The sequence below is a fragment of the Pristiophorus japonicus genome, chromosome 9 (assembly GCF_044704955.1).
Source record: "Pristiophorus japonicus isolate sPriJap1 chromosome 9, sPriJap1.hap1, whole genome shotgun sequence".
Classification (NCBI taxonomy): domain Eukaryota; kingdom Metazoa; phylum Chordata; class Chondrichthyes; family Pristiophoridae; genus Pristiophorus; species Pristiophorus japonicus.
The window spans coordinates 89651832-89667556 of record NC_091985.1 but is presented as its reverse complement, the minus strand read 5'-3'; the positions used below and the strand labels follow the sequence as shown (position 1 = coordinate 89667556).

At 41.9% G+C, this 15725-nt stretch overlaps 1 protein-coding gene across 3 annotated transcripts in view; it reads left to right on the top strand.

Moving 5' to 3' along the window:
* The window catches only part of psme4b (proteasome activator subunit 4b), a 229381-nt gene that overhangs the window by 178798 nt on the left and 34858 nt on the right, over positions 1-15725 (top strand). For all 3 annotated transcript variants that reach the window (XM_070889545.1, XM_070889544.1, XM_070889547.1), the window contains 4 exons: positions 11025-11156; positions 12346-12554; positions 14112-14197; positions 14952-15080. In XM_070889545.1, the coding sequence (XP_070745646.1) occupies positions 11025-11156; positions 12346-12554; positions 14112-14197; positions 14952-15080 (556 nt within the window). The remainder of the gene's footprint in view (positions 1-11024; positions 11157-12345; positions 12555-14111; positions 14198-14951; positions 15081-15725) is intronic.

Below are 15725 nucleotides of genomic sequence, written 5' to 3'. Positions count from 1 at the left end.
CACAACTGCCCTGATATCTTCCTTTATTAACAGAGCTACCCCACCTCCTTTCCCCCCTTGTCTATCTTTCCGAATTGTCAGATACCCCTGTATGTTTAATTCCCAGTCTTGGCCACCCTGCAACCATGTTTCTGTAATGGCCACCAAATCATACCCATTTGTAATGATTTGTGCCGTCAACTCATTTACTTTATTTCGAATGCTGCGTGCGTTTAGATAGAGTGTTTTAATACTAGTTTTTAAACCATGATTTTTAGTTTTGACCCCTCCTGCAGCCCCTTTATATTCATACATATTGTCCCTTCTTGTCAGCTTGTGGTTTGCACTTACCCCAGTGCTACTCTGCTCTGTTGCCTCCTGCCTTTTGCATTCTTTCTTGGGATCCTGTTCATCTGAGCTCTCACCCATTCTAACTAGCTCAGAGCCCTCTCCTGTGTTCCGAATACTCCTTGCATTGAGGCACTGAGCTTTCATGCTTGCCTTTTTATTACACTTTGACCCTTTAGAATTTTGCTGTACAGTGGCCCTTTTTGTTTTTAGTCTTAGGTTTCTCTGCCCTCCACTTTTACTATTCTCCTTTCTGTCTTTTGCTTTTGTCTCCTTTTTGTTTCCCTCTGTCTCCCTGCATTGCCTCACATCCCCCTGCCAAATTACTTTAACTCCTCCCCAACAGCACTAGCAAACACTTCCCCCTAGGACATTGGTTCCGGTCCTGCCTAGGTGCAGACCGCCCAGTTTGTACTGGTCCCACCTCCCCCAAAACCGGTTCCAATGCCCCAGGAATTTGAATCCCTCCCTGCTGCACCATTGCTCAAGCCACGCATTCATCTGAGCTATCCTGCGATTCCTACTCTTGACTAGCACGTGGCACTGGTAGCAATCCCAAGATTACTACTTTTGAGGTCCTACCTTTTAATTTAGCTCCTAGCTCCTTAAATTTGTCTCGTAGGACCTCATCCCTTTTTTTTTTATCGTTGGTACCAATGTGCACCACGACAACTGGCTGTTCACCCTCCCTTTTCAGAATGTCCTGCACCCGCTCCTTGACCCTTGCACCAGGGAGGCAACATACCATCCTGGAGTCTTGGTTGTGGCCGCAGAAACGCCTATCTATTCCCCTTACAATTGAATCCCCTATCACTATCGCTCTCCCACTCTTTTTCCTGCCCTCCTGTGCAGCAGAGCCAGCCACGGTGCCATGAACTTGGCTGCTGCTGCCCTCCCCTGATGAGTCATCCCCCTTAACAGTATTCAAAACGGTGTATCTGTTTTGCGGGGGGATGACTGCAGGGGACCCCTGCACTACCTTCCTTGCATTGCTCTTCCTGCTGGTCTTCCATTCCCTAGCTCATCGAATAGAGTGACAGAGCAGGCCCGAGGTGCTGAATGGCCTACTTCTGTTCTTGTGTTCCCAAGAAAAGGATTCTATTTCCACGCATTCTGTAAAAGGGCCGAGTAAAATACAACTAATTATTGGCATAGAGTTCAAAGTCAAACAGAAAATATTGCACTACCATACAATTCAGAAACTGGAATTACATTGTCCATAAATTCATAGAAACATAGAAATTTACAGCGCAGAAGGAGGCCATTTCGGCCCATCGTGTCCGCACCGGCCGACAAAAAGCCGCACGGCCCTTGATAAGCAGCCCTAAAGGTTACATATAAACCTATGAACAATGACGGAAAGGCGAAGAGCACCCAGCCCAACCAGTCCGCCTCCCACTCAACTGCGACACCCTTTATACTGAAAACATAGACACTCCACCCCAACCGGAGCCATGTGATGATCTGGAAGAGGCAAAAACCAGGCCAATTTAGGGAGAAAAAGACTCTGGGGAAAATTCCTCTCCGACCCATCCAGGTGATCGAAACTAGTCCAGGAGATCACCCTGGCCGTATTCTATTCCCTGCATTAATTACCATTATATCTGCGCCGTCCAACAAAAGGTCATCCAGTCTAATCCCAATTACCAGCTCTTGGTCCGTAACCCTGCAGGTTATGGCACTTCAAGTGCCCATCCAACCATCTCTTAAAAGTGGTGAGTGTTTCTGCATCCACCACTCTTCCAGGCAATGAGTTCCAGATCCCCACAACCCTCTGCGTAAAGAAGCCCCCCCCCCCCCCCTCAAATCTCCCCTAAACCTTCCACCAACCACCTTAAAACTATGCCTCTCGTAATAGACCCCTCCACCAATGGCAATAGGACATTCTTGCTATTGAGGGAGTGCAGCGAAGATTCACCAGACTGATTCCCGGGATGGTGGGACTGACCTATCAAGAAAGACTGGATCAACTGGGCTTGTATTCACTGGAGTTCAGAAGAATGAGAGGGGACCTCATAGAAACTTTTAAAATTCTGACGGGTTTGGACAGGTTAGATGCAGAAAGAATGTTCCCGATGTTGGGGAAGTCCAGAACCAGGGGCCACAGTCTAAGGATAAGGGGTAAGCCATTTAGGACCAAGATGAGGAGAAACTTCTTCACCCAGAGAGTGGTGAACCTGTGGAATTCTCTACCACAGAAAATAGTTGAGGCCAATTCACTAAATATATTCAAAAGGGAGCTAGATGAAGTCCTTACTACTCGGGGGATCAAGGGGTATGGCGAGAAAGCAGGAAGGGGGTACTGAAGTTGCATGTTCAGCCATGAACTCATTGAATGGCGGTGCAGGCTAGAAGGGCTGAATGGCCTACTCCTGCACCTATTTTCTATGTTACTATTCACTATGTCCAGTCCCCTCAATATTTTGTACACCTCAATGAGGTCTCCTCTCAACCTCCTCAGTTCCAATGAGAACAAACCCAGCCTATCCAATCTGTCCTCATAACCAAGATTCTCCATTCCAGGCAGCATCCTAGTAAATCTCCTCTGCACCCTCTCTTGTGCAATCACGGCCTTCCTATAATACAGCGACCAGAACTTCACGCAGTACTCCAGCTGTGGCCTAACCAAAGTATTATACAATTTAAGCATAGCCTCCCTGCTCTTATATTCTATGCCTCGGCCAATAAAGGCAAGCATTCCATATGCCTTCTTAATCACCTTATCCACCTGGCCTGCTACTTTCAGGGATCTGAGAGAAGCACTCCAAGGTCCCTTTGTTTATCTACACTCTTAAGTGGCCTACCGCTTAATGTGTATACCCTTTCCTTATTAGCCCTCCCAAAGTGCATCATCTCACACTTCTCTGAATTAAATTCCATTTGCCACTGCTCTGCCCACCTGACCAGCAGATTGATATCCTCCTGCAGCCCATGACTTTCCTCTTTATCAACCACACAACTAATTTTAGTGTCGTCTGCAAACTTCTTAATCATACTCATAGCGTAATCTGATGGAAGACAATTTGCTAGCTCGGCCAAAGATAATTTTGGTACACAAAGTAAAATCCAATTCACCAATAAGGAACTTGTGCTATGTAAATGCCCACTCCATAGAGCTATTTGGCCCATCATGTATGTCCCATCTTTTTGCCTGAGCAATTGAAAACTAATCCCACTGCCTTGCTCTCTTCGCCACAGACCTGTATATTCTTCTGCTTCAAATGTTTACGGACTCTTCCTTTTAAAAGATGCAATAGTATCTCCCTTAACTACTCCATGTGGCAAAGCATTCCATGCTTTAACCATTCTGAATAATAAAAGATCTCCTGACCTCTCCTCACTCTCCTAGTGATAATTTTAAATACTCTCTTGGCCTTTTCTGCTATGTTGGAAGTAGTTTTGAGTCTCTCCTCATAGCTATAGTTTCCCATCCTTACATTATCCTGGTGAATCTACATGTATGCTCACCATGGCTTCACTGTTTTTATAATGGGGCACCCACAACTACGCGCAATTTAGAACTAACCATTGCCTTGTATGAAGTTATCATTACCTCTTTGTTGTTCATAAAACCCAAAGACCTTTTTATGGAATTGTGTATTTGAATCCCTTCAACATAGTTCTATTTGAGTTTATACTCCTATTCCTCATTTTGTTTTCAAAAATGTATTACCCCTCTCATCTGCCTCTCTGCCAAGCTGTCTATATCCTCCAAAGGCCTTGAGTAGTCTCCCATTCTGTTTGCCTATCCTCCTACATTTGTTGACCAGAAGTATAAATGGAAGTCTCCAGGGAAATGATCAATGATGAGTCCCTGCTGCATCAGGCCAATGTATAAAAGAACTTGATCAATTCTGGACCAAGTGGAGAACTAGAAATTACAAAAATGAGAACAAATCTGATAACTTTGAAAAGCTAAATAAATCATTTTATTAAGAATACAATTCATCTGCTAGAAAACTTCTTAATTGGACTCCACAATGATGAAATCCTTTGAAGTGGTGTTTATGATGCCTTGTGTTCCTTACAAAGCTTTCCAAGAATAAAGTAACTAAATAACTTACTTGACTCAATTGCTGCCTTAGGAGAGTTAGAACACATTGGAAAAATTCTAATCTTATCTAAGACAAGGAAGGCCCATTTAATCTGTTCTTTGGCGAGGGCCCCTGTTGTTGTGGGAAATGTTAATTTAATTGTCCTTATCAGAAAGGTTTGCTCCAAGTCTTCTAACAATCTATAATGAGGCGAGTAAAAATAAATCTTGGTTCTGAATTGGAACAAAGCAACATTCTCTGCTTTTGTAACCAGATATGGGCCCATTTTTCAAAAATTATGGCAAAGACACTGGAAGAAGTACTAGCAGCGTTAATACCTCCAGATCAGATGGGCTTTGTTATAACAGGTATTCTGAAATGAGCTCTCCATCCTTATTTGAGGCATTCCATGCATCCAGATTGAAGTCTGTGCTTACGAATCCGATATGGAGGACAGCGCATATAGTAATGCATTATGCTTGTCAGTGACATTTGAAAGCTATGTACATAGCTTTCATCTCCAAATTTTTCCAGTCCCTTCAAAGGGAGTTTCTTATTTAAACCAATGATGTCTAAGTTCAGACTTCATTGATAAAATACTGAAAAGTACAAAAACTGCATTACATTACATATTGGAGGGGTTATGTGCACATGGGAATAGAAATCACAGTAGGTAACTTGAAAGATGTCCCCGGTTAAAAGACATGCTACATGTCAAGCTTAATGTAACCTAAATTAGAATGTTCTACCATGCTTGTACAATTTAAGCTTGGCTTCACAAAGTAAAAATCTCTCCCCATAGTCAGTCCAGGAGACATACTACTGATAGAGTTTCCTGTAAACCGATGGTGTGAAATTGTATAGTCAGCTCTAAAGTTCCCAATAAACTGAGTATTTTGAAATCTGGAGGTAAACTCTGCCAAGTTTGATCCTTTTTATTTAAAAAAATCTTTTGAATGACTCAGTCGGAGTTACTTGTGCTTTGACGAGCAGATTAAACTTTAAAATGAGTGTTTGAGAGCCAATATGTTCTCAAGTACTTGTATAGCAGTTTAACCTGCCTTTCAAGGTGAGTGTTCTGGTCAATAATTGATAAGAAATTGTGGAACATTGGAACTGAAAGGGGAACCCTTTCCAGAAAGTATATTGAATATGAACTGATGGGTTTGTTTGCAATTGCAATAATTTTTTGAAGATGAACTGTCTGTAAAAGTATAGACTGATGTGAATGTGATGACTCGCTATATGCACAATCCTAGTGTGCATCTATTTCCCTTTCTTCGACACAATTTTTTAACAAAATTGTTTCTTCTTGGATAAATACTTTTTTTAAGGCCTGATCTTTGGAAGATATGTTTGTTGGAAATGTTGTGGTATTCTTACTGTAATTAATTATTTTATTATTTGTGGGTACTGCAGTACATTAAAATACTCACTTTCTTGCTAAAATCTTTTTTAGTGGTTTGAAGATGAACATCGGTAAGAAATAGAGTATGTCTTAAATTGTTGGTATGCTAGATATTTCCTTAATTATATTGGTTTCGCCCCAAAGTAAAGTTGAACATTTGAGAATGTCAAAATAATCAACTTTTACATAAGAAATAGGAGCAGGAGTAGGCCATTTGGCCCCTCGAGCCTGCTCCGCCATTTAATAAGATCATGGTTGATCTGATCTTGGCCTCAACTCCACTTCCCTGCCTTTTCCCCATAACCCTTGACTCACTTTTATTATAACAAATTGAATAGATTAAGCCCATGTGTTATTAAAACTAGGCATTGCATTATTAATAACACTTGCTTGAGAACATCAAATGAGACTATATCTCTGAACATACACCGAATGAGTATTTGTTTTAAAGTCAGCCTGATGCTCTCCGATTTATCAGGTAAACCTAATACCTTTCTCAATCAGCCCTATCTCAAAGTTCTGTTAACTTTAAAAAAAAAATAAACAGTGAGGCTACTCTAAATCTACATTGCTTTTAATCACTGACATCTCGGACTCGACTTTCCACTTCACATCGCCCATATATCGCCCAAAAAGGCCCTTCCATCGCCCATTTTGACAAAAAAAAGTGGAAATTCAGGCTGGAGCATCGCCGAAAAATTATCCACCTGACTTTCGGCTCACATCGCTGAGATGATGGCCCACACATCGCCCAGCGCAACTTTCGGCACATTGCCGGGCTGATAGCTCGCCGAGAACATTGCTGGAGAATAGTTGCTTTTTTCTGGCCTTCTTCACAGTACTCGGCACTACAGACACCATTTTGAACGTCGGGAGAAGGCTGCTAAAACAAGGGGCTTTTAACATCTTTTTACAGATGGATCCACTCACATTTATACCTATATTTATATTTAAATGTAGAATATTTGCATTAATGTTTCAACTTAACTTTACTTATGTTATTAAAAGACAATGCACAACAATTGTAAGATTCAACAAAACTTTATTAACAATTTTAATTTTAAACCCCCCCCCCCCCCCCACCTCACCCAAGAAACAAGAAGAAAAACATGAACAATAATAACACCTCCCTACCTGCAGCCATGCTTCCCTCCAGATCCTGGACCCCCCCCACCGCCATGTCCTACCGTTTTGGTCCCCCGGTACCGAGACGACGCGGGCGGGCAATGGCAAGACTTCCTGCCCTGGTGGGAGTGATGGTGGTACGATCGGCTGTTGGCGGGGAAGACGAAGCACAGGCAGGGGCATCGTCTTCCAGGTCAGAAGGAAGTGCTTCTTCCCGACTCGTTTGTGTGCTGGGGGTTGTGCTTCGATCGATCACGGCACTTGGTGTGCAGCGCCGAGCTCAGCCAGCAACGCATACCGCAAGGCATTGGTGGCGGCGGTCTGTGCACGCATCTCCTCCAGCGTCTGCTGCATTGCCTCCGCTTGGGCAGCAGACACCCGGGAAAATTCCCGCGCGAACCGCTGGAGATGCTCGCGATTTATCGCGACAGTCTCCTCACGGAGATCAAGCCCTCTATCCGATCGCTCACTGCAGGTGAGTGCTGAGCAAGCCAACCTGACCTCCGTGGGGTCGGTGTGCGCACTATAACACGCCTTGGCGTTGCCGGCTGCACACCGCTTGGTCCCGTTGACTCTTCAGTCGCAATAGCAACTTCCACGGTGGCCGCAGGTTCATCCCCCTCTGTGGCTTCCTCCATTTCTTCTTCCTCTGGCTCGGTCATATCCTCCTCCTCCTGTGCAGCCTCCACTTGCGCCTCTGGTTGACCTTCAAAGCACACTTGACCCTATTGAGCTTATTAGAACAGAAGGGTACACATTACTGACAAGATTTTACATATTAATGTATCATGTGGATTTAACTGCCCCAGAACACCTGCCGTGGCTGCTTCAGTCGCAGATGGACACACAGGTTTATGGGGAGCACATAGAGAAGTGGACAGCTGGTCAGATGACCTTCCCCTGTTCTTATTGCTTATGTTGTCAACCTGAGAGTAGCACAAAAGATGCATTCATGACATGACATTACATCATCCGTACATTGCATTTTAATTAAATGATGTTAGATTACTTTAAAACTGTTTCAAACATCATTCCCGTGACGCATGGGAGGGTCCCGCAACACCACGGGTGGTGGCCGAGTGACTGGTGGTCCCCACCAGCGCTGCTGCACGCTCCTCCAGCTCACTTAAAGTCTGCATGTAAGCAGGGCCCCCTCCGATGCACCTCCGCTGCGCCCTGTTGTTAGATATCTTCTTCTGCAACCATGAAAATAGCATGGCATAAGCTAATTGACTAGGTACTTTCATGGAAAGACAACAGCTTCAGACGTTACATGCAAATGAGATCCACAGTTGATGCATGGTTATAACAAAGATCAGCGTGTTTTGGATCTACATATGTATATATGCGTATGTATGTTTGTAAGAATTTACAAAATTTAATTCAATCCAGGAGATTTACTATTTTTAATTACAATCTTCATCAATACAATATAAAATCTGTACTTGCTCTAGCTGACACCACAAAGCTGTTCCAGCGCTTCCGGCACTGGTCGCGCCCCCTCGCCTCCTGGGACGCTGAGGAGACGATGTCCGCAATCTGTGACCACAGCTTCCTGTACGCCCGGGGTGGAGGTTTGCCCTTAGCACCCCGGGTAAGTTCTGCCCACCTCGAGTGGACCTCCTTGACGAGGGCCTCGTCCAAAAACGGCTTTGCCCTTTTCCGACCCCCATCCACGCTCTCGGATGATGATGACGACATCTCTACAATTTATCCAAATCTCCAACTCGCCAAAGTCATAAAACATTTTATCCAAATCTCCAACGGCATAAAACTCCACAAATCTCCTCCCTCCAACTCCAACAGCTCTCTCCTTTATCTCTCCCCTCTCTCTCCCACCACAATTGACCTTACTGTTCATGTGTGGATGACCCCTGACCTCCCGAAATGCTGTCAACCGCGAAAAAAAATCGCATGCTCAGAAGCCCGTTGCTAGGGAAGCTTTGGCCTTCCATATTGCTGGCTGTTCCTTGGGCGAGCGTCACGTTGCTGACCATTTGCATCGCCCATTTCACATCGCTGGCCTATCGCCGAGTGGAAAATCGGCATCTAAAAAATGGGTGATGAGCCAGCGATCAGTAAGGCTGGGACATCGAACATCGCCCATTTCTTGGGCGATAGACAGCAAAGTGGAAGGTCTAGCCCCGAGAGATTAAACTAGTATATATTGCACAAGTAGTAGTTTTCATGAGAAAAGTTAGCTGTTTATAAAATATAAAAATGCCTTGCATTTTAGTATTGAAAGTTGCAAAACTGAAAGTCACAGTGGGGACTAAAGGGTCATGAAAGCTACCACATTCACAGAGTAAGTTTGATATTCCTTAGCTGCCTCCATCCATTAAATTTCCACATATAATCAAGATGACTGCCATATTTATGAAGGAATATTAGATTTGTCAGAGATTTTAATGTTATTTTGCACAATTTTACATTGAACCTATTTGAACACGTATTTCTTATACATATATTAAATTCACAGTGTTAAAGAAATTGATGTTCACTTGCAGGATTCGTGAGTTTCTAGTCTTTTCCTGCTTACTTTGAGATGTGGATACGACAGTCACAAGAAAAATTCATGTCTAAAGTTGTCACTTATGTCACTTATCTTGGGAAATTGAGTTAAATTGCTATACGCGATTGGCCTTCCCTTCAAGAAAGCATCACTTTGTTGAAGTTCGTGCAGCCGTAGTTCTATGCATAGGTAGAGCCAGAGAAATCTGCTGACCTAGGCAGTTCTTCTTTTTTATTTGAAACCAATACAGTGCATAAACCTAATACAATAAGTTTGCAACTAAATCGTGAAATGTACTGTGCTTTCATTCCTCGACTAAACAGTCCTGCCAGGAAAAAAGTAGAGTTCTTTGTACGTGTCCTGTGGCCGCAGCATTAGACAACATGCAATGAGTTTCTCCTGACACTAAATATAAAGCAGCTATATGGGTTAATACACATATTCTTAGGAACCATAACTGTCCTCATCCAACAGCTCAAGACAAATAACATTTTGGCACTTCTGTGTTCCAAGCTAACCTTTGGTTTAAAGCTGTGGAGACTTCACATTTTCCCCATTTCAAGTTTGAACTAACTAGGAAGGATGGAAGATTACATACCATCGCCTTCCTGAGTACTTAAGTATACATTGTACTTCAATTTCCACATGCAGAGCTCCCTCCCTTTCCATTCTCTCTGACCTGGCACACTGCTTAAGTTCTTTGCACCACCTTGAGGTCTCTGCTGATGTCTCAATTTAAAAGAACTGATTTTCCTTCCAGAGCAATACCTACATATAGAGTAGTAGAGAATGATCACATCACAATGATTTTTTTTTCTACTTCCTCTCTCTTGCTCTCTCCCTTTCACCCTTTTCTCACTCCCCTTTATTGCCCTTTCTCTATCTTTGCCGCTTTATCTATATCTCTCTCCCCTTATTTATCTTTATCGCTCGCCTTTCTCTCCTTCCTCCCTTTTTTTCTCTTGCTCCCTTTTTTTCTCTTGCTCCCTTTTTTTCTCTTGCACTCTCTCTCTCTCTCTCTCTCTCTCTCTCTCCCCCTTTCTCCTCCTTCTATCTATCTAGCTCTATCTACTTCCATGAATGTCGGCCATCTTTCTGGTAACTTGCCTAAATAACAAATCTCTTGAGCGAAGCGAGTATCAAGCTCAGCCCTGGCAGTATCAATTCTATTCTTGCTCAATTCTATTCTTGCTAAACAACCACATACACACTTGGCAACAGGAGATGCCAGTGGAAACCCTGGCTGACTTTTTTTCTCCTCTCAAGCTCGAGGAGTGTTGTCAGCTAGCTAGTCATTATGCTGAGCATCAAATCTTGAAACTTTCAGGTCTGTGGCTCAGGTCTGCACTGGATAGTGCCATCATTACTGAGCCCGTGGTGAGCCCTGATGCCCAACATTTTTAGCGACAGTGTCTCAGTGATTTCCCCCCCACCATTTCCTTCTACTTATTTAAATGAAGCAAATTTATTTGTATGTGAAAAGTGAACACCAATGAAGGAATGCAGAAGACCGTGTCTGTAATTGGTAATTAAAAAAAAAAATGTATATATTCACTTTCCTTGATTTACAAGAAATGAAAACATTTACCAGCTCACATTCTTTGTGTTCTATTGCTAGCCGACTCTACGTTTTGCAGGGTGGTTTGGCACAGCAAGAATGGAGAGTACCTGAACTGATGCATAGACTCCTTCAGTACCTTGAGCCCAAACTCACACAGGTCTACAAAAATGTGCGAGAAAGGATAGGAAGGTGAGTGCTTATAGGGGTTTTAAATAGTCGGATTTAAAAATGTACACAGTTGTGAGTTTGATTTGAATAGTTCTAAATCTGTATTTGAGTATTAGATTGCACGAGCTCTACAGTCACCTCATACTAAAAGGCATGGCTAAAATGGACTTGGTTTTTAATTTACAATGGCCACTTTGGGGTGAATCTATTGAACTTGTCATTCGCACGGTGATGCTAATGAAACAATGTAATGATCTTAATTAGCATTTACCAGCAGATGTCCCATGGTGTTACTCATAGTAACTGGGAGGCTAACAGTAGGGCTGTATACCTCATGTAAAGGATTAAATATCTCACACTCTCACTCCCATTCCCTTTCTCACCCTCTTTCCATCTCCCTCTTCCCTTTTTCCCTCCCTCTCCCCTCTCTCTCGCTCTCTCCCTTTCACCCTTTTCTCACTCCCCTTCATCGCCCTTTCTCGATCTTTGCCGCTTTATCTATATCTCTCTCCCCTTATTTATCTTTATCGCTCTCTCGCCATCTTTATCTCTCTCCTTTCTCTCCCTCCTCTTTTTTTTTCTCTTGCTCCCTTTTTTTCTCTTGCGCTCTCTCTCTCTCTCGCTCTCTCCCCCCCCCCCTTTCTCCTCCTTCTATCTATCTAGCTCTATCTTTCTATCTAATTTTTTTCCCCCGCTCAGTAGCCCAGAGTCACTGACCTCAATTGTAAAAATGCAACTGCCATCCTGGCTGATATCAGCTAATTCATTACTAACCAAAGATTTAACATCAGACCTTCTGGGCTAGAAATTGATCAAAGGCTGCCACCGCCCATTTACTGCCCAAAATACTGCTTAGGTTCTGCAATTAACGCCAGCGGAAAATTGATCAGAATATAGGAAAAAAAACGCCTGGCGGGAAAAATGGTCGTTGCACGTGGATTCTCGGCGGTCCTGGTCAAATTAAGTTCGAGGCTAAAGTCGGACTAGAGAGGGGAGAAAACACGCAAAATATTAAAAAAAAATAAAACATGGAGAAACATTCAAAGGAGCCTTTTTAACTGAATCGCTGCAAAAGAATTTTTTAAAAAAACATTCACTGAATGTCGCTGAAATTCAAGAGTTTTGTTATAATGCGATATAATTTATAGCAGATAATTTTGTAACACACCATTCCTTTACTCATTTTACTTCTCAAATATTCCCGTTACAGCGTTCTAACGTATTTATTCATGATAGACATCACCCTACCTAATTCAAATCCAACGCTGTCGCCACATGTCTCTGAATTCACTGGCCGTATCTTAGGCCAACTTAAGCCCCTTATGGAAATTGATGAAGAGATACAAAATCATATTGTTGAGGAAAATGGTGTTGGGGAACAAGATGAAAGAACCCAGGCCATTAAACTTCTGAAAACAGGTAGGCAATTAATTATCTCTTTATTAATCTTCCATTGGTAGTTCAGTCTGGAGAATAGTTGTAATTGTTGGCTGCTAAGTTGGAGGATTGGTTAACCTGGTCTACCCCTTTTCAAGCCACAGTAAGTTGGATGATGAGATGTTATTGGGAGAGGAGCTAAAATGCAATGTAGTGAACAATGGCCCAGAATTTGCATTTGCTGTTATTACCCATTTGAAACTGACCGTAACTTCAGGATGTAGCGCACCCTAACGCAGAAATCCTGAAGTTGCGGTCAATCGTTCACTGCTCCGACAATGGCTGCGCTGTGGTCCCCTCCATTGCCGGCAATCAGTGTAATCAGGGAAACCAGTGAAACTGACAAAAACCTAAGCTTTTCGCTGTTAAATACCCCATTAAAAGTTAGACCCTTTTGGAGTAGGTGTAACTGGAGTTTTAACAGCGTATTGACTGCTAAACAAAAGTTATGGCCCTGAAAATCTAATTTTAAGTTTGTGCAGTGTCAAATTTATCAATTTTAATTAAAATGTTTAAATAAAAAAAAATAGATATATTTTTTAACTTTGTTCATGTTTATTTCAGGTTTTACTTTTCCCCATGTGAGAGCCCCAATCTTTGTTTTGCTCTCAAATATTTTTTAAAAGTTGGAATGAAAGCTGTGAGCATTCTGCATTGTGATTGGCTGCTTAGGCAGCTTGTTGATGTCACAGCAGCTCGCACTAGGGATTCCCCATTAACTTACACTGATCGCAACTGAACGTCAGAAAAGCCAAACTTCTCACCGCAGAGATCGCAAGATCATTTTGAGAAGCTTACTTCAGGGCCAGCAGCGTGGAAAGTTTTTGGGAAGGAAAAATAAATAAATGAACTACATGTATCGTAGACAAAAATTGGAAATCCACTGTGGGAGATGGAGCAAAAAAATTGTAATGTAATAACTGGAAATAAGAGGATCTGGGTAGGGAAGAACCAAGTTATTACTTGATTTTGTAAGATAATAAGTAAATAACATTACAAATATTCTATCTGTGAGGCCTGTATCTTTCAGTATCGATAACAAAGTAATATTTTTACCTCCAGTCAGTCATATATATTTCTTCAATAAATTTGCTCAGTTATAATGATGTGAAAACTACAGTTGCATTTAGGGGCTGTAAATAACAAAAACCTCACAGCGGGTACGCAACCATCCACATGGGAAATCTAGCTTAATTAATTAAAAGCTTTTCATTTGTTTTTGTATTTACAGCTTGATCATTATGCCAACAGATAATATTGCTTGATATTAATCAAATGCTATTTCTTGAAAACATAAGTAATGTCAGTAGTGAGAAGACTATTCTTATATTGTGGCATTTGTTAGTCTGTTTCATATTTTGCTCCAACAGTTGTATGCACTGTTTAGTGGGACAGGCCTGTTTTTAGTTCTAATGAATATAGAGAATTTGCTTGATTGAAGTGGAGTATGTTTTTTTTAATTTTCTGTTATGTAAAACTAAAATTCACACTGAAGGTATTGACATCCTAACCAGCTGCATGCTTTGTTTTGCTGTACAGTGCTGAAGTGGTTAATGGCAAGTGCAGGAAGGTCATTCTCTACAGCAATAGCAGAACAGCTCCATCTCATGCCACTTTTATTCAAGGTATGTTGTAATCTTAATGTTCATATTCATTTTTAATTTACTTTGTGTATTTGAGAAGGAATCACATACATTAATTTGACCTGTGGCTTAAATATGATTTGTACTGTATGATTTTAACTTAAGATGTATTTGGTTTAATGTCTCTGCTGCCAAAGAGCAGATGGCCTGCCTCTGCCAATGCCCATATCCAAGCAGATGGTACTGCCCAGACATGACATCCCATCTGTTTTTCTATCCTCTCTGTGGCCCCTTTCCAGTACTTGCCTATTGTCCATAGGTCAAATCTAGAACTGAATGGAATGATATCAAACTCATCATCTCAGCCTGCATACCGCCCCCCCCCGCCCCACCTTGCCTTTAGTTGGAGTGAGCCACTTCCAGCTTGATTAAACAGAAAACAAATTCAGTCCTGTTTTTGCTTTGATATTTTGCTGCCTATTGATACTCTACCATTGCTAATTGGTTGATGCTAAAAGTGAAGTTCATCACTTAAGGTTAGTTTCATCCCAAGTTTTAGAATATAATTTTTTAGTGAAGTGGAGTGGAAAAAAGCACTCACAGAAAACAATATTCCCCATGTTTACTTGGAGGAGGAAATTTACTTCTCTGGTTGCAATAAGTATCAATTTAATTTACAGCTTTTTTTTTACCAAATTAATCTGTCTAATTGACATTCTAAGTTATCTGTTAGTTTAGTTTAATGTTTAAACTGGGGCTGTAAATTACTTTCCCCTATTATTTTTCTTAAATTTAGATTGCTCCTGTGGAAAATGATGAGAACTATGATGAACTTAAAAGGGATGCAAAGATGTGTTTATCACTCATGTCTCAGGGATTGCTGTATCCCCAGCAAGTGTTTATGGTGCTAGATGTTGTTAAAGAGGTAAGTCGTGCATTTTCATATATCTATCTTTTTTAGTAACAGGAAAAGACCATATTTAGGGCAAAACCCCTGTTCTCTCCAGAAAAATATTCCAACAAATTGGATAGTTGAGGTAAATGCCAGTATGCCCAGGGCATTCTTCAGATGAAACTGGTTTCTGATGAGTCCCACTGGATCAAATTAATTTTATTCATTCTGGCGATGTGGGTGTCACTGGCAAGGCCAGTACTTGTTGCCCATCTCTAGCTGCGCTCAAGAAGGTGGTGGTGGGCTATCTTCTTGAACCCTTGCAGTCTGTGTTGTGAAGTCCTCCCACAATGCTATTAGGTAAGGAGATCCAGTATTTTGACCCAGCAACAATGAACAACAATATATGTGTATGGCAGGATGGTTTGGAGCGGCAGGATGACTTGGAGTGGAACTTGCTACCCTTCTAGGTAGTGGAGGGTACGAGTTTATAAGTGAGTGAGCTGGTCAAAAGTACAGTGCTATTTTCCAAACCTGTACCTCTGTCAGTTTGCCAGATAGCATAGATAAAATTATCTGAACTATTAAACGTATACAATTCATCATTGACATCAGAGATTTAGCAGTTAGTTCAGTTGTCTAAGGTCTTTGCAGACAAAGTAAATGTTTAATGAGTCG